The following is a 26,008-nucleotide window of genomic DNA, read 5'->3' as shown; positions in this document are numbered from 1 at the left end:
ACCCTGTCACAGGGGTCACAGATCAGATATCCTGTACATCAGATATTTACATTATAATTCATAAGAGGAGCAAAATTACAACTATGAGGTAACAATGAAAATAATTTTATGGTCAGGGCTTACCACAACATGAGGATCATTAAAGGGTCATGGCATTAAGAAAGTGGAGACACTGCTCTAGGGTATGCTGGCCAGAGGCTCTGAGCGCTCACAGGCGCTCTCAGGGAACTCAGAGCTTCTTAGGCCTCCACCTTTTGTGTTCAGTGTTCCTGAAAGCATGTTCACAAAGCTCCAGGTTTCTGCTCCTCAGAGACACAGACTAGACCCAAGAGCGTGTGGCGCACGCTTTTAATCCCAGCACTCAGAGGCAGGCAGATCTGAGTTCCAGGCCAGCCTGGTCTACAGAGTGAGTTCCAGGACAGCCAGGGCTACACAGAATACCAAAGAATTGAGAGGGAGGATAACACCATCTCCCTTCGACTCATTACCAGAGAAGTAAAGAGATAAATGGTTTATTCAGGGAGGGGGAAGCCCAAGCCAAAAGTAGCCCTCCCCACCCCTGCAAGCTGACCCATGAGGCCCCATCAGCCCAGAGTGGGAGACAAGCTCCGGGCACCCAGGGCTGATCCTGATTTGTTCCTCTCAAAGCCCAGTGACATGTGACACGGATGGAAGCTGACCCTCCTGATGTGGGTGGTACCCCTCGAGTGACAACCCTCTTCCCAGCCCTCCTGCTGTCCATTGCTATGAAGAGCACCAAATTCCCTATCGGTGAGAGTCTACGGGTAATTGTCTGTGAGTGGGTTGTGGCACTCAGGGGAACTGCTCTTCCCAGCAACAGCAGAGAAAATGTCCAGGCTACAATCCTCTTGCCAGACAGGAGAGCCCATTCTCTGGCTTCGTAGCCTCAAAGTGGACATGGCAGAGCCTCACCACTGGACCAGGAGAAGGCCAAGATGCCGAGAGCATGTCCTAAGGCATGACCGGGGCCAGCCATACTGTGATAAAGGGGATTCGAGAGGACACACAAGCCCCGTCTCCTCCTCATGGGCTCAAGCTGCTGATTAAAAAATAGTGAGCCCGAGGGATGGGAGCAGAGAGGTTGCCTTAACTGAGCACCTAGTGTCCACAGAGGATGGGAAATGGTCACCAAGCCTGGACATGGCAGAGCCTGGGCAGGCAGGTAGACAGACGGGCACTGTGTGTGCCTGGTGACCAGCCTTGGGGGAGGCTTATGAGAAGGGAGCCCAGGTTTCTCTCACCCCTGTGGTATGTAACTTGGCCTCACACATAGAAATCACAGTGACTATACGTCACCAAGCAGAAAAGGAGCCCTTAGGGGAGCAGAGGAAGCTAGGATGCCCCGGCCGGGCTGTCAGAGGCTGTGGGAGGGCAGAGTGGGGCCGGGCTCCTGCCCATGCGAAAGCGCTGCAGCTTGGAAAGCAGGGATGACAGGAGGGTCGGGTGGCGGAGCTCCGTGCTAGACTCAGGGAGCCTCGTTGGACCCGAGGCCGCTGCCTTTGTTGACGTAGAATGGCCGGTAGTGAGACTGTGGGGAAAACGGGAGTGATTAGGGTAGCCAGGTGGCAGCAGAACCCCGGGGCCAGCCCACCCATTCTAGAGGTCCCTGAAGCAGCATTGTGCCAGACCTACAGCCCACAGCACCCTGTGGTCTGACCTGCAAGATCTACCTATCTTGCTACCAGGAGGTGGCCTGGGAGACCATAAGAACTTCTGGATCCACATTCTAGCTAGAGTCCATTCCTGTCACTTAGTCTATGAGCTTGGATGTCATCCCCCACCCCAACATCCTCCTAGTGCCACCGGAGCCACCACGTGCTTCGCATTTTGTGTTCGACAGAACTGCACAGCACTGTGCCAAGGGCTTTCCATCGACAGACTCAATTAGGTTTTACAACTGTCCAATTAAATAGGCTACTATGATCACAGCTACTTTATAAGTAAGCAAACCAAGGCACAGAGAGGCCAGGCAACTTGCCCAAGTCACCAGCTAGTAAACAGGGGATGAGAGACTCAGAGGCTGGACTCCAAAACCCCCTCACTCCCTGCTCCACCCCATTTCTTGTGTCCCAAGCATTTCACGTGTCAGCTTAGGTTCTCTCTGTGTGATTCTCCCTGACAGAAGGGTACAGAATGAACATACCACTGTCCCGGCCCATTATGCTCACCACCATCCATAATCGTGGAGGACCATCCTCTCTGGCCAGAGCCAGGAACAGCTTTCCCAACCTCCTCTGTGAACCATGTCACATGACAATCTCAGGGAGATCAGCCCTCTTCCTCCCTTCCCTCTAATCCCTGCCTCGGGGCTCTGAGAAGTCAGTCTGGAATGGAAGTCCCTGGCCACTAAGAGCACCTCTGGCCTCAGGAGGGTCTCGGGAATCAGACCTGACCCTAAGTGGGTCAGACATAAAGCTGCTCTGTGCCTCCTAGAAGCCCCTGTGACTTGCACAGTAAGAACGAGTCCTCAGCAAGGCCAGAGCAAGAGGTTCTTAAGCCCAGACCTGGGCTAACCCATCAATTCACAGAGGAAGAAACCAGGGCCCAAAAAGGAAAGCAGAGCATGAACAAAGTCATGGGAACGCTCTAGCCCAGCAGGGCCCAGAGCCAGTCTCTAGCCCTTGGGTCCATTTCAGGACCCCAGAGCAGTCACAGGATATAGAGAATGGACTTTCCTTTTAGGAAGGCTGGGTCAGTCGCATATGGATTGCAGGCCAATGGACAGTGCTGCTGTCTGTGTAATGTTAGCAGTGGGTGAGCAGGGTGCTCCTTTCCATCCTTCCCTAATTAGGGTCACGGAGTATGAGAGTTAAAAGGACTGTGAATTCACCCAGCCTGTGGAATTCATGTTAGAAGTGGGAAAACTGAGGCATGAAAGACCAACTCACACAAGATCACATAGCAAGCTGGTGATGCCTGGCCCAGTTGCCAGGCAGCCTGACTCTCAGGCTGGCCTCTGGGCTCACTATATTTGGCCTCCATCCTCCCAACAATAGCTGCCAGTTGGATACCATAGCCCTGTCCTCCTGGAGCCCTCAGAGGCTGGAAGGCCTTCTCTGTGGGGGATCGGGTCTGGGGGACAGGAAGGTATACAGTAGGGGGAGGAATGACTTTCTCCCATTATCTGTTTTCTACAGTCCTGCTGCTTCAATGCCCGTTGGGCCGAGATCCACATTATATTCACAATCACTTAGCTCCTCTTGCCCACAAATTAAAGAGCTTTTTTTTTTTTTTTTTTTTTTCCAATTAAAAGAGCCCCAGATGCTCTTTGTAGAACAGAGGCAAATCCTGTGCTCTGACCTCAAAGTGCAAAAGCAGAAGCAAGATCTCTGGCCCCCATCTCAGTAAACCCATGTTGCTCTCTACCTGCATGGTACACTAGATATCCCTCTCAAGACCTAGCAAGCCTTGGGAGGGAAGCATTCGGGGAGAGGAAGGCTCCAGAGTGACAGTGTCTGACCACTGCTGTTCCCTGGGTATGATACATCTGGTCTGCAGGGAATTGAAGGCCACTTCATCTCACTACGTATTAGAAGAAGGAAAAGGGTCTTGCAAAGGGTATGTGGTGCCAGCAGGTGGTCTGGCTCCCTTGGCCACACACACAGCCAGTGCCACTTTTTAATAACCACAGCTTAGGGTTATTTGGGAGTAATATGGGAGCGTTCCAGCTCCCCATACACACGATATCACCCCTAATGGCCTCTATGCTCTCAAAGCTGGAAAGTCACCCCGGGAATGGGAACCATCTCCAGGATGCCTGGCCAGTTGACTAAGTATATTGAGATCACCTCTTGGAAACCCAGCCACCACAGACACCCAGTGACTACCTGCAAAGGCAAACAAGGGCTGCCCATGTCACAGGTTCTCAACTAAGGTCAAAGGCAATGTGTGTTTACCCAGGTCGCCTGCCTATACGTCCATTCCTGTCTCTTTGCTACATGTGAGTGGTTGGTCCATTGCTGCCTCCCACACTCCCAAACATGAGCCACAGACCCTGAAAGCCTGCACAGTTATTATCCATCCCTGGACATGCCTGTGCCCGGCTGCCCTCCCAGTATGCCTTACTCACCAGCAGAGTCTGCTTTCCAGATTTCCAAGTCTGAGGCTGGGCCTTGGGAGCCTGGCTCCGGAGGAGGGAAGGATATCCTGGGAAGATAAGATGCTCCAGTTGGGGGGAGCCCTGGCTTGTGGTCAGGGACCCCCACTGTTAGAGCAGCAAAGTGACCCCCAAGCATCATCCAGCCCAAGACCAAGTTCAGCCACCTGCAGAGGTGTGCGGCAGCTGGGGTGGTGCAATTGCCAGCTGGAAATCCTGGGAGGCTAGGCAAAGGAAGGCGAGGCAGACAGAGGGAGGAGGAGCCAGCCAGGTGGATGGGGCCAGAGAGCAGGAGAATGCTGTCTCCCAGTCCATTTCTGCACTATGCTGTTAGGATCGCCACCCACTGGCCCTGAGGGCTTATGGCGCACAGACCTGTCCTTTTGCCAGAGTCCAGGACAGGCCCTGCTACCACTGCCTGGAGGGAGAGACTCCTGGCTCTGCTGCACTATGCTGGGAGGTCAGGGCGATGCTTCTCATTTACTTAGTCCCATTCGTGCCAAGCACCATGAGTGTATGTTTGCGCCTTGCTTGGTTCTCCCGTCTCTTCTAGCTCAACAGTTTGCCCGAGTCGTACGCCAGCAAGCAGCTGTCAGGATTGGAAACCAAGGTTTGCTAGCCTCCAAAATCCATAATCCCATTCCTTCTGCCTGGCTTGTGTTGTCTCACATCTCACTGGCAGCAGACCAGGAACCTGAAGAAGGGCAGCCATTTGCCAGTGTGACCATCAGAGCTGGGACAGCAAGCCCAAGGTCCCAGCAGGTGGCTGTCAGTACTTGGTGAGAAGGTGCTCATACAAGGTGAGGCTACCTGCCTCCCTGCCCTTCTCAGCCCAGAGATGTCTATGCAGAGCTTAACTGTGCAGTGCAATGGAAAGCTTGCTCAGCCACAGGGCAAACCGCAGTGGCTGGGGAGAAACCTCCCGTGAGTTGGAGAATGAAAAGCTGGAGAGGTTAACAGACTGTATTTGACAGCCACCGTCCAGCAAGGCTGTGGCGGCCTGGGGTGGGCCATACCATCCCCAGCACTACCCACAGTGCCAAATGAGAACCCCCACAGGGCTTTTCCTGCATCTAGGGTGGGAGCTGCCTGAGAAACAGAAGATTCTATGGGTCCCGAGCGACGGCAAAGACTGGGAATTGAGACTTGACCGCTCAGTATCCAGAAAGAAAAACCCATTCCAGTTGTAAGAGCTAAGGGTGGGGTCGGGGTGCCCAGGAGACCAGCCTTGGCAGCAGGCAGAAGTCCAGAGAGGGTGAGCTGGGATGGCAGGGGTGGGGGGACATGCATCTCTCTCTGACGAGCTCTGAGAAATCGGGACCAGAGCACCCTAGAAGTGGCAGAGATATCCCACGATGGCTCGCCTGCCCTACTATGGCAGAGGAAGGGAAGGGGTGGGAAACAGGCAGGTACCGGGATTGTTTTTAAACAGCCCACTGCGGTCCAGTGGCTTGGAAAACTCTGCAGTGGCCTGGCCCAAGCTTGTGAACTGATAGGGGCCATTCCCAGTGCCTGCTGGGAGAGAGAGAGGTGTTAGCAGCGAGCGCCTACTCTCCAGGAGGCTGAGGCTCTAACACCTGGGCCATTCTACAACCGTGCTCAGACCTAGCAGCTGGAGCTGGCTTGGCAGTTCCAGTGTCCCCTGGGGAGCTGGTGGAGGGTGTGGGCAAGGGGGGGGGGTCTCAGTACTGCAGGCTATCTTCCTGGCATACAGGGCAACCTGGCTAAGCCATTCCTACTCAGCCTGGTGGTTGCTCTGCTTGAAGGTGAGGTGGACTCACGGGAAGTGAGAAGTCCTTCCAGGAAGGGCCTCAGCAGGAGGCCGAGTCTGAAGGAGAAAGTCTGAACCAGGGCTCAGGGCCACTGCCCTCTGTGTCCAGTGGCCTTCAGGCTAGGCTTGGGCAAGGAGCAGGTAAACCCCTGCTGGAAGCCAGCATGCCAAGGCAAGTCCCAGAGTATCCCAGGCCTGGCCCAGGGTCCCGTAGGCTAGGACTCCCTATTCATTACCTTCTGCATCTTGCTAGTAGCCCAAGCATCCTGTCCTTGACACAGGTTGTGCCCTAGCCTAGACTGGACCACGAGGTGATAAAGCCACGTCATAGGCCACTGCTTGCTGTGGAGTATGATTTGTTTTGGTTTGGTTTGGTTTGGTTTGGTTCAGTGGCGGTGTGCCACAGATAGCTCCTTCTCTTCTCCATTCCAAGGGACCAGCCTCTGATCCTCAGGACAGGTGTTTTGGGTATAGGAAGAGGTGAGATCACTCCTCATCAGAGCTGCCTCTATGGCCAAGAAGGAGAGATGGGAGGGCCCTGGGCCTACTTACTATACCCTGGACTCTGCTTCAAGCCTATAGCCTCAGGATGATTCCAACCCCAGGGGAGAAGCGGTATAGACCATTCAACATGTTCAAGACCTCCAGGAATACAGTAGGTAGAAGAGGGACACGTATAGAAAAAGGTCAGACCTGAGAAGCCTGATCCCACTTCCTCAAAGGGACTGCTGCAAGATGACTCTATAGGAAGTTGGGGGCTGCTACATGACCTGGGGTCTAGTCAACTGCCGGGAGTCACTGGGTAAACAGAGTTAAATCAACTCCATAGCACAGAGGCTGGGCAGGTAACCCAGAAGCAGCATCTGGGCCGGCGGGTAGGGATGCAGAGAGTGTGTACCTCTCCAGCCCTTGAAACCTGTGGTCCCAGACCCTTTTTAAGAGCCAGTATGTATGTCACACCCAAGAAACACTGCCATAGCCCAGCACCCTCCCCTCCTTTGGCCGGGCTTCCTGGGCTGGGGCCTGCCCCTCCAGAAGGCAAGGAAGGAACTAGTCAGAGAGGGAACAGAGACTCAAGCAGGGCAACCTCCAGGCAAGCAAGGGGCAGGGAGTGAGCTCACCTTTCAGGGAGAAGGAGGAATTGCCTTGCGCAATGGGCAGGTCCTCAGAGTTCTGAAGAGTGGATGAGTACTCCCAGACCCTGGAGGTATAGTTACCTGGCAGAACAAAGAAGGCATGTCAGACCCAGGTAGGCTGGCATGGAAACAGAAGGGCAGGACCAGGACATAATCAGTCCCTTGACTCTTGGTCCCTTTGCTACCTCTGAGGCCACTATTCCTGTGTCACACTCCCCAGGCTTTCCCTGCTACGGAAGGTGTAGAAAGGATAGGTGTGCTCCTGCAGGCCACTGTCCTCAGAAGAAGAAGGGAATTTGTACCTTTTCATGTGTATCATGTGATGCGGAGTGGCCTGCGCTACAGCACACATGGAGAGATCAAGAGCATACCTTCGTGTTATTTCTCTCCACCCACCTAAACATGGGGTTCCAAGGATAAAACTCAGGTCACCAGGCTTACACAGCAAAGTGCCTTTACCCACTAAGCCGTCTTGTTAGCTCCTGTCCTCACAATGAGCTGCTCTCCCATTCCCACACACTTCCTGGCATTCCAGCCAAGCTGTGATCTCACTTTCTCCAACACTGGCTTCTTCCTTGCCTCTAACATTGGGTCCAGAATGAGCCTTTACTTGAGATAGGCCCTTGCTCCCCACCCTCAGCCAATCCACATAGCAGGTCTCCATGTCACCTCTCCCAGTTCCGCCTCTACCTGCTCCCTCCCAACACCCTGAGCTTCCTGGGCCCTGGGTTGCAGCTGGCTGTATAACTGTCCATCTCCTGTAGTGCTAGGGACATGTTTGTTTGGCCTAGCATCAAAATTGATGCCTTCCAGGGCCTTATTTCTAGAAGATACTCATTGCATGTTTGATGGGTAAATGCGCTAACAAAAGAGCAAACAAATACCAATGCATCCTATCACTTGGGGACAGCAACAGTTGACAGAATGCCTGGCGTTGTTCTATTCGTGGGGGAGAACAGGCTAACAGACAGCTATGTACAAGGGGGTTTCTGTGGTGTGGAAGAAGAGGAAATGGAGAGAAATAGCAGGGGCATCAAGATGACATTGGAGTCCCCACTAATGGGGCACTGTCCTCCAGTTCTTCCTCAGCAGCAGGGAGCCTTGGGTGCCACCTAAGTGAAGCTCCCCTGCAGCAGTGCCCACACTAGCCCATGTGTTCCTCCTGTCCCTGAAGGATGAGTTGAACAAAATGGGGCAAGCAGCCAAGCTGAAGTTGGATTTGGGGGCCTTTCTCAGCAAGTATCAGGACAAAAGGACGCACCTCTGCAGACTTCTGTACCGGCCAGGAAGCGGTTAAGATGAACTGTCTCGGTGCTGTTCTGTCCTATGGCTATCTGCTGGCGGGGGCTAGCCAGTGTATGGGCAGGTGCGGGTACATATGTACTCATGTCTGTGGAGGCTGGAGGTGGACATCAGGTGCCTTTAGTCATGTTTCCACATCGTCTTGGGGACGAGGTCTTTTCTGAACCTGGAGCTTGCTGATTTAGCTAGGCTCACTAGTCAGTATGACCACAGGATCCCCCTGGCTCCATTTCCCTAGCCCTGAGATCACAGGCACACAGAGCCTGTAACGAGTGGTGGTCAAACTCAGGTTCCTGTGTTTGTGTGGCAAATACTTTAACAACTGAGCTAGCTTCTCAGCACTCAGTGAATCTCAATGGCCAGTAGAGATGCCGGGCACTGCCCTCTCCACCCGGTGGCAGTGACCTTCCAGTTTCCAGGAGTCTAGTCTTCATTGCAGTCTTCTTAGGGATGTATCTTTGTTGGGGATGCGTCATGGAACTGGCTCAGTCCTCCCTTTACATGGCAGGTAGTACCAAGAGCTCCAGCACAAAAGCAGGGCCCCCAAAACAGAGGCTTCGTGAGCAAATTATCCTGACCTGGAGCACAGTGTTGCCCTTAGCACAAGGAGCAGGAGATCCTGTATTTGAAAGCTCCCCTGGGAAAGGCACATCCTCATGCCCCTCCCCAATCCCCTCAGTACTGTGTAAGGTGGTGGTGCCTCACAGGTACACCCATGTCAGGTCATGCCTTTGTTTCCTTTTGCATCTGAGAGAGATCATTTTAGCCACTGAAGGGCTAGTACAAAAGTCAGCTCAGGTCTGTGGGCCTTCAGTCCTGACGCTTGCTAGGAGAGGTCACCACAGCTAACCTCAGGGTAGACACTCACCCCATTTCCCCCAACTCGTCTTTCAGGGATAAAAAGAGAAAATGCACTGGGGATTTTTAAAGATGCCGAGTTTCAGTAGCTTCTCCCTGAGCCTAACCAATGACATCATGCATTTCTGCGTAAGCCAGTAGAAACATTCTCTCTCTCTCATATGTGAGTCTGTCTGCCGTCTGTCTCTATCTCTCTTCTCTGTGTGTCTCTCAGCTCAGGAGGACCCATCCTGTCCTCTCCCCTGCCCCCCACGCACACACATATACTTCCTACATTCATCTTGCACTGGATAGTCAAGACATTCAATCCATGGCTCAGCCCTGGCACCATCATCCCATATTCCCTCCTGCACACCTACACGGGCTCCTGCCCACTGGAAGCTGAGCCCCCTCCTACCTTTTGTTCCATACAGATTGTTGAAATTCTTCTGGTTGGTCTCCTTGGAGAGGCGGCTGGGCGATGATGGCTGGTAGGACGTCCGGCCCCCTCCTGCGGGACAGAAACACCATTGCTGCAGAAACATGGGCCTGACTCAGTTTGGGGCCCATGGCCTCTGACTTGTTGAGGGGATCTTAGACAGGACCCCAAACATCTCCCTCTCTTTTATTAGGAACAGTTCCTGGATCTAGCCTCAGGCAGTCACAAAACTCATCACCTGAATGGGGATCCTTGGGAAGCAGAGGGGACACTACTGGCCGTTGTCCCCAGAGCACTAAAATCCTGGGTGCTTTTTTGGGGGGGAGGGGTATGCTAAGAAGCTGACAAGCCAACACTTCTCTCCTGAGCCAGTGCCTGTCTGAACTGGACAGCAGAGGCTGGGATCTGGGGTAGTAGGAGGAGAGGCATGATGGGGAGAGGGGGTTGGGTCATCACCCAGTGAGGACCTAGCCTCCTACAAAAGGCTAATGAACCAGCTTGGAACTTGTCCAGGGATCAACACAACTTGTGGCTCCTCACTGCCCTCCTGCATTGTGCTCCCACACAGCCCTTTGTCGGGGTCCTTCTGTTGTCTCTACCCTCCTGCCTAGATACCATATATTCCACCCACTGCCAGCTTACCCAGCCCAGCACTGCCCATCCAGCCTTTTCCCATCACAGGCCTGCTCTCCATACTGGGCAGAGAATCCCTCCTTCCTGAGCCTGGGAACTAACTTCTCCAAGGGAGGGCACAGCCACTACCTAATCCCACTGACTCCAAGCTTTCAAGCCGGTAATCTTTGGTGGCCCTATCTCTCTGATCCTCTTGACATCTCGGCAGCCCCTCCCATGCCTTTCCTCTAACCCTGAGCCTGGGAGCTGCAGGTGTCCTACCCACCCCATCCCCCGCAGGGCAGGGACACCAGAGGAACCTGTTTCTTCCACCTACAGATGTCACAACTGACGCACAGGACCAGTGTCAGAGCCAGAAAAGCTCCTATCCCAGGAGTCTCACAGACTGTCTACACAGAGAGGGACACAGGCCAAAGGGGACAGTGATCAGCCTCAGGCTGGTTCAGCCCTGGCACTCTTGGGGAGCTGCTGTGGCAGGTTATAGTCCCCACACCTGGTGGCCAGCAGTGGGACCACTCTGTCCCTGGGTCTCCCTTATGCAGGGAGAATCAAGCAGAAGCCAGTGAGGTCAGGACCACCCCATCATTGCGGGCTCTGAGTACCCCATCAGGCTATTCCTTGAGCCAGGGTAGAGCCAGAGAGATCAGGCTGGAGCGAGTCCAACCGGAGCTCTTAAGAAAAAAGGTGCTGGGTATCTGGCCAGCGCAGTTTGTCCTTTCACAGAACTGGCTAAGAACAGAGCTCTGGGCAGAGAAGGCACAGGACTGATGTCAGATGTGGTTCACCCCACGAGTGCCAGGGGGAAATCTTGGCACCCCTCTGCTGCCTAGAACCTTCCAGAAAGTCTGGGTGTTGGTGTAAAAGGTGGGGTGGGGAACTTCCTGTCTGATGAGCTCACTTCTCCCAATCCCTAGCCCTGTTCACTGCAGATTTATCTGTCTGTCTCAGGGCCTCTGGCTTCTCTCTCCAGCTAAGTGCCTCCCCAGATCGACACCCTGCCACTCCAACCTCCACTCTTTGGCATCCCCATTCCTCTCTAGGCTTCCACATGTACCTGCACACGCCCTCTACCCTGAGCCTGTGGCCTGGGACACCCACCCTTATGTAACAAGCCCTGCTGTGGTTTGTTGCTGGCCTCTAAGAATGTTCCAGACTATCCTGAGACAAGGACAGGCAGGCCCTGGCCTAGAGTCCACCGGGCTGTCTCCCTGGAGGGTAGGCCAAGAAGGCAGGTGACTCGGAGGAGCAGACTGGCCCGGGAGGCAACGGCTCCGCCCAGGGCTTACTGCGTCGGACTGGGCGGAAGCGCTACAGTCTGGAAGGTACTCTGAAGGACACAGGCTACAGGGGGAGTGACACACTGCTTCAGGGGACCAGTGCATCTAAGGAGCAAGAGTGCTGGGTAACCTGCGACCAAACCAGGACACGTGCCACCGGTGGGTGTACGGAAGCATCCATCACTAGCACTCGGGGACAAGATGCAGGCGCCAGACACACTGAGTTATGGTCCCTCTCCCCAGGAAGAACCTATCTGAGAGTGGCCTTGACCTCTACCATTGCTAGCATACTCTCCCTCACCCTTGGGTGTGAGGTACATGGAGTATCTCTTCATGGTGTCAGGCGTGCTCCACTCATTCCCGTAGCTGCTTGGGTAGCTGTTCATGTAACGATGGTCACCACCTGGAAGAGAGGGAGAGTCAGCAGAGAGACAGGTGGGGAAGAGGAGCCTCCACAGAGAGAGCCAAACCCTCCCAGCCTAGAGAACATGCCGACACTGGGTCCACACCTACTCTCCTCCTCCGGTAAACCTCTTTCCCATCACACTGACTCCTTGCAAAGGCATTTGTGTCTATGGCAAGGGAATTTTGATACCCATTTCTTGTCTGATCTGGATATCAACTCTTGGGCAGGTGTGAACATCTCCGTGTGACATAGAAGGAAACCAAGGCTCCAGAGGGGAGGGTAGTGATCTGCCCCTGGCAATTTGACAATTGAGACAGAGCTGGAATTTGATACCTGACACCGCTTCAGTCCCAGCCACTGCTGGCCGGCATCAGGTGGTGGACTGAGGTTCTCTCTTGGCCTCTGTGGTCCAGAGATCTGGCTAGCTGTGTAGGGTAAGGTGCACACAGCTGCAGCCTCTCACCCTCTGAACCTGCTGCCCTCCACACCTCTCTCATCCCTTACTACTTTCTGACTGCTATTTCCATCCTTCTCACTCTCTCTCAGGTAAAGAGAAAACAGACCAGAGCTATCCTTCATCATCTTCATCTTCATCAGCATCTAGAGGGATCCTAGCACACAGGAGACTAAAAGTGTTGGCCCAGCCCTGGTCCCACTAGACCAAGGATCTCTGGAGGTGGCCTGATGCCTCTGAGCCCTGGGTCTGGGAGGGAGGAATGCACCCCCAGCCTGGTAGGCAAGCCATTGTCAGGGAGCAGCAAATGGTCACTCCAAGGGCTGACTCACATGCTACCCATCCTCTATGTCCTGCAGCAGACACCACCTAGCCACTAGGCAACGGTGACAAAAACATGACAGAGGCAAAGGCTGTTTCCCCTGGGCCCGAAGCATGGGTGCAGGACAGCCGAATCAGCACACCCAGCCTTGCTCCTGGCCACCATCTCACTCCGCATCTCGCTTTGGATGCCAGGCCACACCTGCACAGAGACTGTGGCAGGAATCATTGTGACCTAGAAATGGCACAATGAGCCACCAGGAGGCTGGGTGGTTCCTACAAGGTTCATAGGCCACCCTTACCCTAGTTAGGACTATCCTCTTACACCTGCCCAAACCATACCCAGGGACTTCCCTGCAGGGTATATATCACAGAGACTATGACAGTCCTTCCTCAAATCACTGATGACACGGTCAGCAGTGATGCTGTGGGGGTCCCATTTACGACGCCATAGCACCCAGACTAGCAGAGTGCTAACTCAAACAGTACCCCGTGGCTACCCATCAGCTGGGGGGGGGTGCTTTTGAAAGGCTGCTTCTCAAGATGCAACACCCCGTACATGGAAAGGCCACGGAAGGAAAGAACTCAGCATAATGTCCATGACCAGGGGGTCCTCAATCACACCAGCTGTCACTATCCCCATTAAGATCATGGCTATTGTCATTAGGAAAAGGCTGTCAGGATCTGAGTGCCATTCTAAGCCAAATTATTGTCTTGCTAAAATGGCTTATCTGTCCTTAGGTGTGATTGACTGCCCCCCGTATTTCACAAGGACACTGTGTGGTCTCATGCACGGGCAGTCCCCTGCACACTCATAGCCTCTCTCCTCTGGGAACAGTGAGTGACATGCTTTACCTGGAGACCAGACAGAACCATTCCCATTGGTGCTGATGGCAATGAGGCCAAATCAGCCTGCCTTTAAAGATGTGCACTGGGCCTGAGCCACTGGGGTGTGGCCTTGGAGACAGTACCCTGGCTTCAGGCCCTAAAGGTTTGGAATTGGGTGGAATAGAGATTAACAGGGCAGTTCCTCAGGTTAGGAGGCTTTCTGTGAGAGAATGCAGGTGACCTCTACAAGGGAAAGCGTGACTCAGAGAAGGGCTGATTTCAGGGCAGGTGACTCAGGGAGAGACGCCATGTCCCATCACCTCCAACCCACCACCAGGCCAATTTCAGCCTGTGGGCTCAATATTACTCAGCACAGCCATGGTGACGGGCCTCCTTCCAAGCCCAGATATAATTCTAGTTTACTTCTGAAGCCTGCAACTCATCTGTTCGAAGTCTGGCCCATTGAAGAGCCGCAGTATGCAGCTGCTAGATTAGAGCTGACAGTCAGGTGGAGATCTGAATGAAACCAGTCCTGGGCTTTAATCAATGACCCAGAGAGAAGGCACCTGTAAAGCAGTTCCCAGTATCTCTCTTCTCTAGAGGCCCCTTGTAATAGCTGCCAGTTCAATAGGGGTGCTAGACACTAGAGTCTGAACATGCTCCAGTGGATGAGTAAATGGAGACCATGAGGAGCCAGCGAGCCAGGATCTTCTCTATTTCAAGGCAGCAGGGGCTGACTGAGAAATACTCATATCCTTGGCCCTGAGAACAAGGGAGGACTTACCATTCTCCATATGGCTCCTCTCAATGAAGTTGCGACTCAGATCGGCCTTGCACATCTTCTCCACATGGCGCATGCACACATTGAGCAGGTCATCCTTGAAGTTGCCAAGTGACTGTCCCAGGCCCTCTCCCTCCAGCAGGACATGGTAGGTGGGCAGAGGTGGAGGGAGAGAGTAGTTGCTCATCAGCGCACCAAATTCCTACGAAGAAAGAAAAGCAGTCAGTGACTTTGTCAGTCTTTGAGAGTTACAGTGACCTTGGTCTGCAAGAGAGCTCTCAATTTAGCTGGCGACTCCATGCTGAGAGCCAGAAGAGCTGGGTTCTAGGATCAGCTGAATAGCTAGCCTTCCTTTTCCTCACTGGACAGATGAGCTGACTAAAATCAGTCTTGACTGAATTAACAGTCAGATGACCGACTCTATGGTTCCCACCACTAATGTGTACATAACATACATACATACATACATACATACATACATATATACATACATACATACATATATACATACATGGGAAGTTGTAAAAGTGACACAGGCTGTTTAGACTTTAGGGGAAAGGATAAAAAGGTGCATGAAAATACTGGAACAGTGTGGATATTTCCACACTCAAGCCTTACTCAAGACTGCCCCAATAATTCTGTGGTTCTCAAACATCCCTTCTCCCTCACCGGAGCATCCCTCCTCCTTCTCAAGCCCTAAGCAGCCTGCAAGACCCTATCCAAACTCCTCCTCCTCCTCCACTAAGTTGTCCTTAGATTGCTCCAGCCCTCCAGCCCTTCTCTGAATTTCCATAGGCACTTATCTCCTGAGCCACATGCTTTATCATTTAATTACACACTTTTCCATATTGTTCTCTAATTGTACACGTCTTATCTTCCCAGCTGGATTGCAGCTGCTTGGGGGCAGAAACCATGTCTTACGCTTCTCTATTCACCGTAGCACCGGATAGAGTCCTGCATGCCTAGGAGTACCAAAACATTCTAGCAGACAGAAAGATGGACGCATGAATACACAAACCGACTAGAGCAGTGATAACAAATATGCAACACTCTTATGCCATTCCTTCCTTTCCCAAGGCAGGCATTACTAATTAATCACAGAACTCTTTCTTATCGAGCCTAGAGCACTGCTGGTGCATAGCAATTGAACTTGGTACAAGGTGACATTTGTGTGTCTTCCTTAGAGTAGAGAGAGTAGATTGGCTAGAAAATGAAATAGATGGAAAGGCTGGTAGTGAATGGATGGATAAATAGTGGGTGGGTGTGTAGCAAGTAAGTGGATAGATGGTTGGTTGGTAGTGAGTGGATGGGTAGATAGGTAATAAATGGATAGGTAGGTAGACTGGCATGCTCTGCAAGGGTTACAGGTGAATGGATAGGTGAGTGGATGGATGGATGGATGGATGGATGGATGGATGGATGGATGGATGGATACCAGGAGGATGGACAGTGAATGTGTGGGTAATGGGTGAATGGATTGGTAATGGGTAATGGTTGGGTGGATTGATGGGTGGACTGTGAGTGGATGAGTAGTGAACAGATGGGTAGCAAATGGATGGATGAAGGGTTGGTAGCGGGTAGATAGGTAGTAGATGCATAGATAGTGAACGGATAAGTAATGAGTGGATTATGGATACATGGATGGACAGTGGGTCAATGAGCAGTGAATAAACGGGTAATGAATGCACGAATGGACAGTGAATGAGGGCCTGAGAGACTGGATGGGATGGGCAAAAGGATGAGGACTTCGAATGGCGGGGCCTACTACCTGCAGAAACAGCACGGAGTCACTGATGCTGTGCAGCTGCTCTCGGATCTGCTTGTCCTCGTGCAGCACCTTCGCCCTCTCATCCAGAGCATCCACGATCACTTTCACCTGGTCCACGGCATCCTGCTCCCGCTGCTCCAGCGCAGCTCTCACTTCCTCCTTTTGCTTCTCCAGGTCCCTCACCAGGTCCCTGAAGTTCTGCTCCAGGATAGCCTTCTCATTGGTGGTGAAGCTCTAGGTCCAGAGTCAGGCAGGGTTGAAGAAGAGTTGCGTTAATGAAAAGCCCCCAGTTTTCTAACAGACTTGGAGAACTCCCAGGGCCCTAACTTGATAAGCCTACTCATCCACAAGTCTCTTATTCGAAGGCATCACTTAGGGATGTCACTTCCTGATAAGCATGCCATCGTGCACTTCTTGGTTTAGGTGGATTGCTTTGTTATTGTTTGAGATAGGATCTCACGTAAATGAGGCTAGCCTCAAATTTCTTGTGTAGTCAAGGTTAGCCTTGAATTTCTGATCCTTCTTCCTCTACCCACTGAGGGCTGGATTACAGGTGTGTACCACCTCTGTCTGCAGGTGTTTCTTATAGCCCACTCTTCCTTATCTACTATGGCTCTTTCCCCTGGGTGCAAAAGTAGTGAGCCACTACTCCAACCCTCTACATGCTCAGACAATCGCCCACAAGTCAGGGTATGTTTTCAGGAGCCCCAACCAGAACAAACATTATTTGGAAAGTAAATCAGTTGGCTGTTTCTGAGGCTATGCTTCCCAGTCAGTTACTTTAGACTAGTTTGCAATTATCCAAGCCACGACAGAGTACCATGCTGGCCCATGTAGGAAAGAAATTGCATGTGTTTAGTAGCTGGGTAGTCTGGTGGGCAGGGTAAACATTAGAGGATATTGGCAGACACATTGCAGAATGGGTCTAGGGTCTGTTTGCTAGTTCAGGTGACAAGCAAAATTCCACCTAAATGCCTGACCTAGGCTGGGAAGGAAAGTGGGTGGGAATGTCAAAGAGGATGAGAGGAAGTGTGAGTATCACGGTGGGCCAAAGCCTGGAGCAGCTGCCTTCTCCCAGGCAACATAGGCAAGTGAGCACAGCAGGAGAGTACGGGCACAGCTGGGGAGCCTCAGGCTGCTCACCTTGATCCTATCCTTCTCCTTTTGCCACTTCTCCACCTCATCTTCTATCTCAATGATCTTCAGCTGCAGCTGCTCCTTTTGCAGTGACAGCTCGGTCTGTAGGGAGAGTGTGGAGATTGACGTTGTCAGGAACAGGATAAGAGGGGAACAGTACCAGAGATCCAGGCCAGGGACTCACCACAGAGCAAACTCAGGCAGATTCAACATTCATCCATACAGTCTTTCATTCAGCAAATGTTACCAGTGCCTCAGATCTGCTGGACACTGTGCTAGTGGTCAAGAATCCAACAACGGCTGGGCATGGTGGCATATATCTGTAATCCTAGCACTTGGGGAGGCAGAGGCAGGCGGTTCTCTGTGAGTTCAAGGCCACAGCAAAGCAAGTTCAGGCTAACAGAGAAACCCTGTCTCTGAAAGAGAAGAAGAAGAAGAACAAGAAGAAAGAGGAGGAGGAGAAGGAGGAGGAAGAGAAGGAGGAGGAAAAGAAGCTAGCAATGCATCAAAAACCTTATTTCTGTACTCTTGGACTACTGGGTCTGGACAGCTTAGCTGTGTCCTTATAGGAGCTAAGCCTTCTACGTCCTTCTCACCTAACATGAAAGGTGAGAGACTTGGGCTCCTTTCAGGGGGCTGAAGAGAGGATCTGGACTTGACCCAGTTTGGCAGAGCCCTGCCCAGGGAGTGTCCTGTAGCAGTAACCCCATGCAGCGTTTCTGTGGCATGACACAGGCCTTGTGTTGCAAGCCAGAGCTGAGGTTGCCGCCGGCACAGACTCCGTTTAGGCAGGCAGAGCTGTAAACCTGTTTATAAGGAAGGGAGCGTATCTGCAGTGTAGGCAAGACGGGAACTCTTCCCCAGGTTCCCTGAAGAAACAGACTACAGGGTGAGGCTAGGCAGGGGTGGAGATGTCCTGAGACCCCTGTTCAGAGGCTCACAGACTGTCAGACCCTCTGATAGGCTGGGAAGGCTCTCTATCAGGAGGGCACTGAAACATCAGTGTTGCCTCCGTCCTTGGCTTCCATGCGGGGAAAGACTCTTCTCTGAAAAGCAGCTGTAACTGATGCAGATTGGAAGCTAAAGCCAAGGCTATGCAGTGAGTTGAGGATACCTCTGTTTTCCTCCTGGGTCTCACTGGGGCTGCCAAATCCCTGTCCATCTTGGAGTATAAAGGGGTGATCATTTGGAGAAGTCTTACATAACTCAGAGCCTCCCAGAACCACTGGAGTTTGAAAGAAACTCTCACTCCTTTCTCTAGCCATCTCCCTGAGGAACCTATAAGACTACATTGGCTAAAGTGAAGAAATCACAAACCATAAGGACAATGACGATGCAAGGAGTCATGAGCAGCTGGGCCTGAAGCACCAACAGCTGCTTTTGAACAAAAATGAGGAATGCCTCCGCCGTGCCTGCGACAGAAGCTAAGGGCATGTCCTGGAGTGCTTGCCGCAAACCCCCAGATCAGGGCATCTAATGGTAGAAAGGCTCCCATTGGCCTTTTAGAAATGGTGTCCAGAGGTGGGGAAGGCAGGGACACAGGAGCCACAGAGACCCCCAGATAGGAAGTCCCACTCTCATGATCAGCCCACCACCCTCACACTCCCAGGCTTGCCAGGCAAAAAAAAAAAAAAAAAACAACTCTCAGATGTTCTCAGTAAGTTTCTGCCCCACCCCCAAAGTCTGAAATCCCTGCAGCATGGAAAATGCCATCACCAGAGAGGAAGGCGGGCTTTCAGGAAGAGATGAGGGTGGGAACTTGGCTGAGTCTCTGGAACAAAGCTTCAGAGAAGACACAGTAGTGGGAAGGAAGAGAATGAAGAGACTAAGCCTCCACCCTCCAACTCTGCTCTTTGAGGGTGAAGAGTCAAAGCCTGGCAAAGACCCCAATGTGGGCCAAGTGTGAACAGCAGATCTGTACCCTGAGGAACAGAAAAAGTGAGATAAGGGGTCTGTCCCAGCAACTTTCCCATCCCTAAAGAATTCCTGGGGGAAGAGGGTGGGGGATCAGGGTTGAATTATAGCCTGCGGTCTCTCATCTTTTGCAGCTGAGCCTTTTAAATTCGCTCAGCCAGAGCTCATGGATAAGAATCTAAGGTTGAGACCCTTGAGACAGGTTGTGGGGGTCTTACTAAGTTCCTTCACCTCCCTAAGTCTTCGGGAAGCATCATCTGTGCTGTGGAGGAAGCCTGAGCACCCACTGCAGAAGGTGTCAGGGAGATGGGAACCAGTAAGCGGAGCACAGAAAACACCTGGCCCACAGTCAGCACTGGCTGAATAAGGTCCCTGTTGCCACGCCTACATGGCACCTCCCAGGTGGGACAAGGCAGTGAGACATGGCAGGTGGCAGGTGTGCTCAGGTGAGTCTGCACAGCGTTGCATGGTGATGCTGGGACATGGGTCTGATGGAGTCCAGATGTGGTATGGACGCAGTCAGGAGCCTGAGGACAGGATGAGGGGTGGACAGTGGCTGAGACAGCCGACTTAAGATGTAAAGTATTGTGAATACTTGAAAGTGGAGGACACTGGGGGGAGCAGGGTGGGGGCAGAAAAAAAAGCTAAGGACCAGGCAAAGCTCTACAAGTGGGAGAAGGCAAAAGCCAGGGTCAAGAGATAGGGGTGATCAGTAGAGGCTCTTCCGAGGAGAATGAACTGCCTAGCCGAGAAGAAGGAAGGAGGTACTGAGTCCAAAGAATTGAGTCCAATTTGGCTTAAGCCATGAAGCACCTAAGCTACGGATAAAGAAAGGTTTTGATGTGCCCCTGGGAGTCTATTCTATGAAAGGCAAGGAGGGGAGGGAGGTGAGCAGGGGCCATCTGAGGTCTGGAGAGGAGAGTGGAGGTGTTGCCCAGCCACCTAAGTTGGGAGGAGGAGATGGCCAGCCTGGACACGCGCAACGACAGGATCAGAAGTGGAGACAAGCTGTCTCATCAGTGGGCGGCAGAATGGGTCGGGGCAGAGGAGAGACCAGCCGTCCTCTTCTCTAGGGCTCTGCTCTGAGGATGTCGGAAACAGGCTGGGAGGGGCCTGGTACGGACAACACAGTCAGCAAGACCAAACCTACAAGATACAGTAGATCCCTGGGGCTGAGAGTAATGCCACAATAATGATCCCTTCTCCCACCTCGAAGGAGTCCTGCCCCATTGAAGACAGGTGTTAGGGTCAGATCTCTAGGGATGAGCCTCAAATCTTTTAGCGCTTGACAGGTTTGGGGGGAGTTGTTTTTGTTTTTCTACGCAGAAGATGTCCAAAGATACCATGACTACAGGAGGAGGAAAGGCACTGGGCCACTGAGCATCTCCTACAAGACAAAGACCCTGTGGAGGTCAGTGGTGTCAGCCACGTGTTGCTGATGCAGTCACCTAGGCCTAGAGAGATTATGTAGCTGGCCCGAGTGTGCACAGTGAGAAAGAGATGTAAAGCCAAGATGCAACCACAGGGCCCATTTCTTATTCTGTGGCCTATGGAGGCACCTCTCAGGCAGAAGTCTAGACACTCCTAGGACATAGACCTCCACCCGTATTCCCTCCTCCTTGAAGCTGGTGAAACCTCAGCCATCTTCTCCTCCTACAGCCACCCCCACCCCACCCCCACCGTCCCACCACAGCTCAACATACACACAAGGGCACCAGCTTCCTCTCTTCTACTCTCCCTCCCCCAAGCCCTCAGAGAATGTAGTGGCAGCCCCAGATGTCTGACAGGCCTCAGCATCCCAAACTCCACCCCTCCCCATTCCTCCCTCCTGGCTTCCTCCCACTCCTCCCTTCTTCCCCTTCACCCTGCCCAGGCCTGTCCCTAAATGCTTCCTTTGTTCCCTTCTCCCACACTGTCTGGGGCCTCTCCTCTCTGACGGCTAGGACGGCCCTTGCGTGGGCTGCCCAGCATTGAAATTCCCCTCTGTTCTTCATCCCTGGCCTCTTGAGTGAGCAGAGGTCCCCTGAGAGTAAAGGGATGGCACATCCTATGATGATTCAGCCTAGATGGGCCCATCAAGTGTACACAGTCAAACGCTAGACAGGTGAACAGGCAAGGCCACCGGGAAAGAGGAGCCTGCTGGCCAAGATCTTCCGTCAGCCTGGATTAACTGCATGGGCCCTGGGCTGTGACACTTACCAAATGAGCCAGTTAATTGCCAAATTTGTACTCCCAGACACATGGTAATTACCTGGATAAGAATCTGAAATGCTGAATAGATTTCATATTTCTATGCTTACATGTTAAACGGCCCCTATATCTGTCCATTGGCTCCATTGAGGTCCCCCATTCACTCCCTCTGCATCCTCAGGTCAGGGGAAGGTGCCTGCTAGGGTGAGAGGCTTCATCTTGGCATCTGCAGACCACTAAGGAACATTGCTGACGTCACCACCCCTCTTCTTAGTTTCATTTTCCTTCCCCTGCCCAGCTATACATTAGAATCTGTGTGAGCCAGGACCTCTTGGAGCAAGGCCTGGGACTCTGAATTCTAACAAGTCACTGAGTGACTCTCGCCTGCAGCCTGGTGTTTTTGAGGCCCTTGGATTTGATGATCTCAAAAAGACTCGATCCTGGTGTTAAAAGAGGTTTGAGCTGGTAGAGAGAAACCCAGCCCCTCTGTTCTTCATCCCTGGCCTCTGTGTGAGTCTGCGTCTCAGAACCTGATGTGGCACCCCACCCTACAAGACTGCTTCATTTGAAACCATGCAAATGCTGACCCAATCCTGGCCCACACATGAGCTCTGTAGAGACTGGGTCACCACCTGCCTGCCTTGTTCTCACTTTCCTCCGTTTCCTGTCTTTAAATCTCTCGTTCGGTTGATTCCCCTCAGCATCCATCCGACCAGGTCCCTGTCTCATACCTAGACCAGATGTTCTCCCTGAAAATGCCCAGAGAGATTCTAGGTACCCTGGCTTTTAGTCTGACTCCTCTTCCTGAATCCCAGACCCCACCATCTGCCCAAGGAGCTTTCCTCCCCAAATCGGCACAGCAAGAAACCCAAGGACCAGCAGCTGCATTAGCCTAGTAACCTAGTGGCTCAGCCTTGCTCAGAGAACTGGGCAAGAAGATGAGAAATCAAGCCACAGGGCAAAATACGAGAATAGGGCCAAATGATGATGTCTAGAATGTGGACAAAAGCCACTGGATAGGAGCCTCTTCAGGGAGGCACTTCCTCCAGTTTGAATGTCATCAGCACATGGCTTCCTATGCCAGTGATGTTATCAACCCAGAGCCCAGGTCAAATGCACCTTAAGACAGGGCCAATTAGAGCAGGAAGCTGTAGTTGGAGGGTCCTGGGATGGATAGGGAGGCCAGCGGATGAACAGGCTACTCATGTCCCTCTTCGTCTCGCCTCCTAACATAGCCTGAGAAAGCTCAGAAAGATAAGTTAGATCAGTGAGCATCCATGGGACCACTTGGGACATCGAAAGTAAAGAGAGGGAAACACAGAGGTCCACGAGAGGGAGGGGCCATCATCTGGCATGCCCTGCTCCCAGGAGAGCCTGTGCTCCAAGTCTGTACAGAACGAAGGCCCAGGAGATGAGTGCCTGTGGCCATGGGTGTCATCTCCAGCCTTGTGCAACTCCCCCAGACACTGCCTAGTGACCTCACCCGGCCTCACCAGCAGGCCCGCAGAGCTGGTTCTGCCTGCTTCCTTGCAGAAAGCCGTGCTGGAGCTGCTGTTTGAGTCTGTTTCAGATGACTTCAGAATTGGCACTGGGCCTCACAGCAGTCCATCCACCCACCTCCCCTGTTCTGGGTCAAGGGCCCCCAAGTCCAACATCCCATAATAGATGGCCCTAGACAAACTGCAGTCTTCTGTCTATCCTAGTGTTGTAAAAGCATAGACAGGTGAGTTTAACATACACACACACATACACGCACACACAGATTACCCCAAGTTCCCACCATAGCTGTCACTCCAGTATCCCGTTCCCTTCCAAAGTGACCCCAAATATTGCAAGAAGACCTAGACACATCTTTCTCCAGCTAGAATATATAGCCAGGTTCCATCCTTTCTTTGGGTGTGTCCCAACATCTGCAGACTGAAGAGGTGACCGTGAGACTGAATTCTCCATCAGGCCTGCTCTCCTCCCTCTGCTGTTCCGTGTTTGTGCTTCTGCATACCAAGGAGGGTGTCCCATCTTGTTGTCCATCTGAGCCTCTGCTTCCTTACCTACAGCACAAGCCCTCGAGGTCAAGGCCTCCCTAAGCCCTACAGCAGCCCCTGACTGAGAATAGCAAACTTGGTGTCTCCAGGCCAGGCTGCCCACACCTTCCTGCCCTCCAGAACCAGCTCTTCTGCAGAAACTCACAACAGAGCCAAAGGGTGCCTAGAAAAGAGGCCAGTGTATACAACTAGCTCTCAGTGGAGGGTGGACCTGAAACCTTTGCTTCCTGTGGCCGCTCTGTCCCCTTCTCACCATGGAGTCCTCAGAAGTTTTTCTGAAAATGCTGTGGCTTCACAGAGAAATGGGAAAACACTCTAGAGCAGCGGTTCTCAACCTTCCTAATGCTGCAACCCTTTAACACAATTCTTTACGTTGTGGTGCCTTGCCCCCAAGCATAAAATTCTTTTCCTTGCTACTGCATAACTGTACTTTTGCTATTGTTAAGAATTGTAGTATAAATATTTTTGGAGATAGAAATTTGCCAACAGGATTGCATCCCAAAGGTTGAGAACCTCTTGCCTAACCCATCCCTCAGTTTCACAGGGACAGAACTTACAGCTTATGACTGGTAACCTCCTAACACTAGGCCTGAGACTCAGCCCTTCATTCTGTTCTGAATTCCCAAGTACAGTTTCTGAGAATGGGCTTCATGCTCTCTCTCTCTCTCTCTCTCTCTCTCTCTCTCTCTAGAATGGGCTTCATGCTCTCTCTCTCTCTCTCTCTGTGTGTGTGTGTGTCTCCCATCGTGAAGCTAAAAGTCAGTCTGGGGTCAGGGGATACTGGAGTTAAGGGACACTGGGGCCAGGGGATACTGGGCCCAGGGAACAGGAAAAACTAAAGACACCTTTGGGAGTCAAATGAAGCTTCTAGAGAGGATGACTGAGTCTGTTCCCACCTGTGACCCAGCACCTGCTGCCGAAGGGTAGGGGCAAGAGGCACACAGGGAGAGTGACCAGCGAGCATACAATCAGGGAGATGGGTAGGGAGAGATCCCCTGCTACTTGGGGTATGAAAGCTGACAAGAAAGTGGAGCCCTGCACTGGCCACCAGGAAGGCTTGGCCCTGGGGAGGACACATGCAGCTGGGTGAGGGAAAAGACCAGTGGCCCTAGCTTGGGCCTAACCCAGAATACCTTCCCCAGGTGCAACACACCCACAAGTCTCTGCTTGCCTCTGCTCCTCCCGGTGGAAGTGCCACCTAATCACTCACAGGAAGCTCACACAAACACACTGACGTAGCCTATACACAAATACGGGTAGACACCCACATTCGCAGACACCCGCCTGCGGATAAAACACACGTTAACACCCACCCACACAGGCTCTCGCTCCAATGCTGTCCACCCACAGGCACAGACCTGTCGGCTGCAGCCACACAAACAAAGCACACAGGGCCCAACTGCGAGCAGAGTAAGGGATAGGGGTGTGTGAGAAAGGAGTGGCTTGGGGACCAGATAGAGCAGAGTAAGGAGTTCCAGAGGGGGAGTGAAGAGAGTGACTGCCAGGTTACAGACAGACCAGCCAAGAAGAGCCCAGGAGAGAGTTCCGAACCCTTCAGTCTTACACCACCTCCTGACTCAGAGTCATCTCAAGAGCTCAGCCCAGCCTCTAATCTTTCTGGAGCTTCTATTTGCTCACTTATGGCATGCCCCTCTCCCAAGATATTTGGAGGCTAGAGAGTGACCTCTGACCCCTCAGGCCGGAGGTACAGAGGAAGAAGACAAGTTTTCGAAAGGATCAGAGCACAGTGGAAACTTAGGTCCCCAGTGAGGGTCAAGGTGGGAGGGGTAAGGGCGGGCAGCGAGGGGCCCAGCGGGTCACCTCTTTCTCGGCCTTGGCCTCCTCCACTGTCACGGTACTGTGGTTCTTGTGCTCCTGGAACATGCAGAGGTAGCAGATGCAGGTCTGGTCTGTCTGACAGAAGAGCTCCATAGTCTTGCCATGCAAAGGGCACTTTCGGGCCTCGAAGTCCCGGATGGGCTCGAGTAGCTGGTGGTCACGGAAGGCGGCGCCCTCCAGATGGGGCTTCAGATGCAGCTCGCAGAAGGATGCCTGGCACACCAGGCAGGACTTGACGGCCTTCTGCTTGTTGCCGATACAGGAGTCGCACAGCACCTCCTCGGAGCCCGACTTCGCCCGGAGCAGGAGGCTGGAGTCAGCCCTGGGATAGCTGTTCCTGCGGGCCTCCCCCGGCTCCACGATGGTCACCGTGGGTTTGCGGGGCTCGGAGAAGATGGACTTTCGCAGCTCCCCCTTCTCAGCAAAAGTCACAGGGGGTTTCTTGGAAGCCCCCAGCTGGAGCCCAGCATAAGGGGACCTCCTGCCTTCCGCAGAGTCCATGCTGAAGTAGTTGGGGCCTTTGTCGTCTACCGACTCCACGAACTGGATGATAGGCCTGCGCCACTCATTGCTGGAAAATAGGGCACTCTTCCCCTCCCCTGTCTTCAGGGCACTGCCCAGGGTCTTGCCCTCCGTCACTTCCCCACTGTGCCCGTTGGTTGTCTTGGTGTCCTTACTGTCTGCTTTAGCGCCATTCTCCAGGTTGCCGTTGGGACCCGGTGGGCTCCGGGCGTCCCTGGCTTCCGGGCTGGCCCCATTGCTTCTGGAGGCGTCGGCACCTTCCATGGCAGGTCACTTGCTAGCCTGTTTCTGCTG

The 26,008-nt window shown here is 52.9% G+C and overlaps 1 protein-coding gene across 1 annotated transcript; it reads right to left on the bottom strand.

Moving 5' to 3' along the window:
• Nucleotides 1-1,486: 1,486 nt before the first annotated feature.
• Trim29 (tripartite motif containing 29) lies at nt 1,487-25,978 on the bottom strand. The gene is made up of 9 exons (XM_055622372.1): nt 25,175-25,978; nt 17,214-17,309; nt 16,071-16,304; nt 14,306-14,504; nt 11,814-11,915; nt 9,582-9,674; nt 7,010-7,105; nt 4,091-4,167; nt 1,487-1,549 (listed from the first exon to the last, which is right to left on the bottom strand). The coding sequence occupies exons 1-9, from the start codon at nt 25,976-25,978 to the stop codon at nt 1,487-1,489; spliced, it is 1,764 nt and encodes a 587-aa protein (XP_055478347.1).
• Between the last annotated feature and the right edge of the window lie 30 nt (nt 25,979-26,008).

Source organism: Psammomys obesus, unplaced genomic scaffold (assembly GCF_907164565.1).
Source record: "Psammomys obesus unplaced genomic scaffold, mPsaObe1.curated_primary_1811, whole genome shotgun sequence".
Taxonomy (NCBI): Eukaryota; Metazoa; Chordata; class Mammalia; order Rodentia; family Muridae; genus Psammomys; species Psammomys obesus.
Note: the sequence above shows the minus strand (reverse complement) of the source record. Positions and strands in the feature narration are given on the sequence as shown.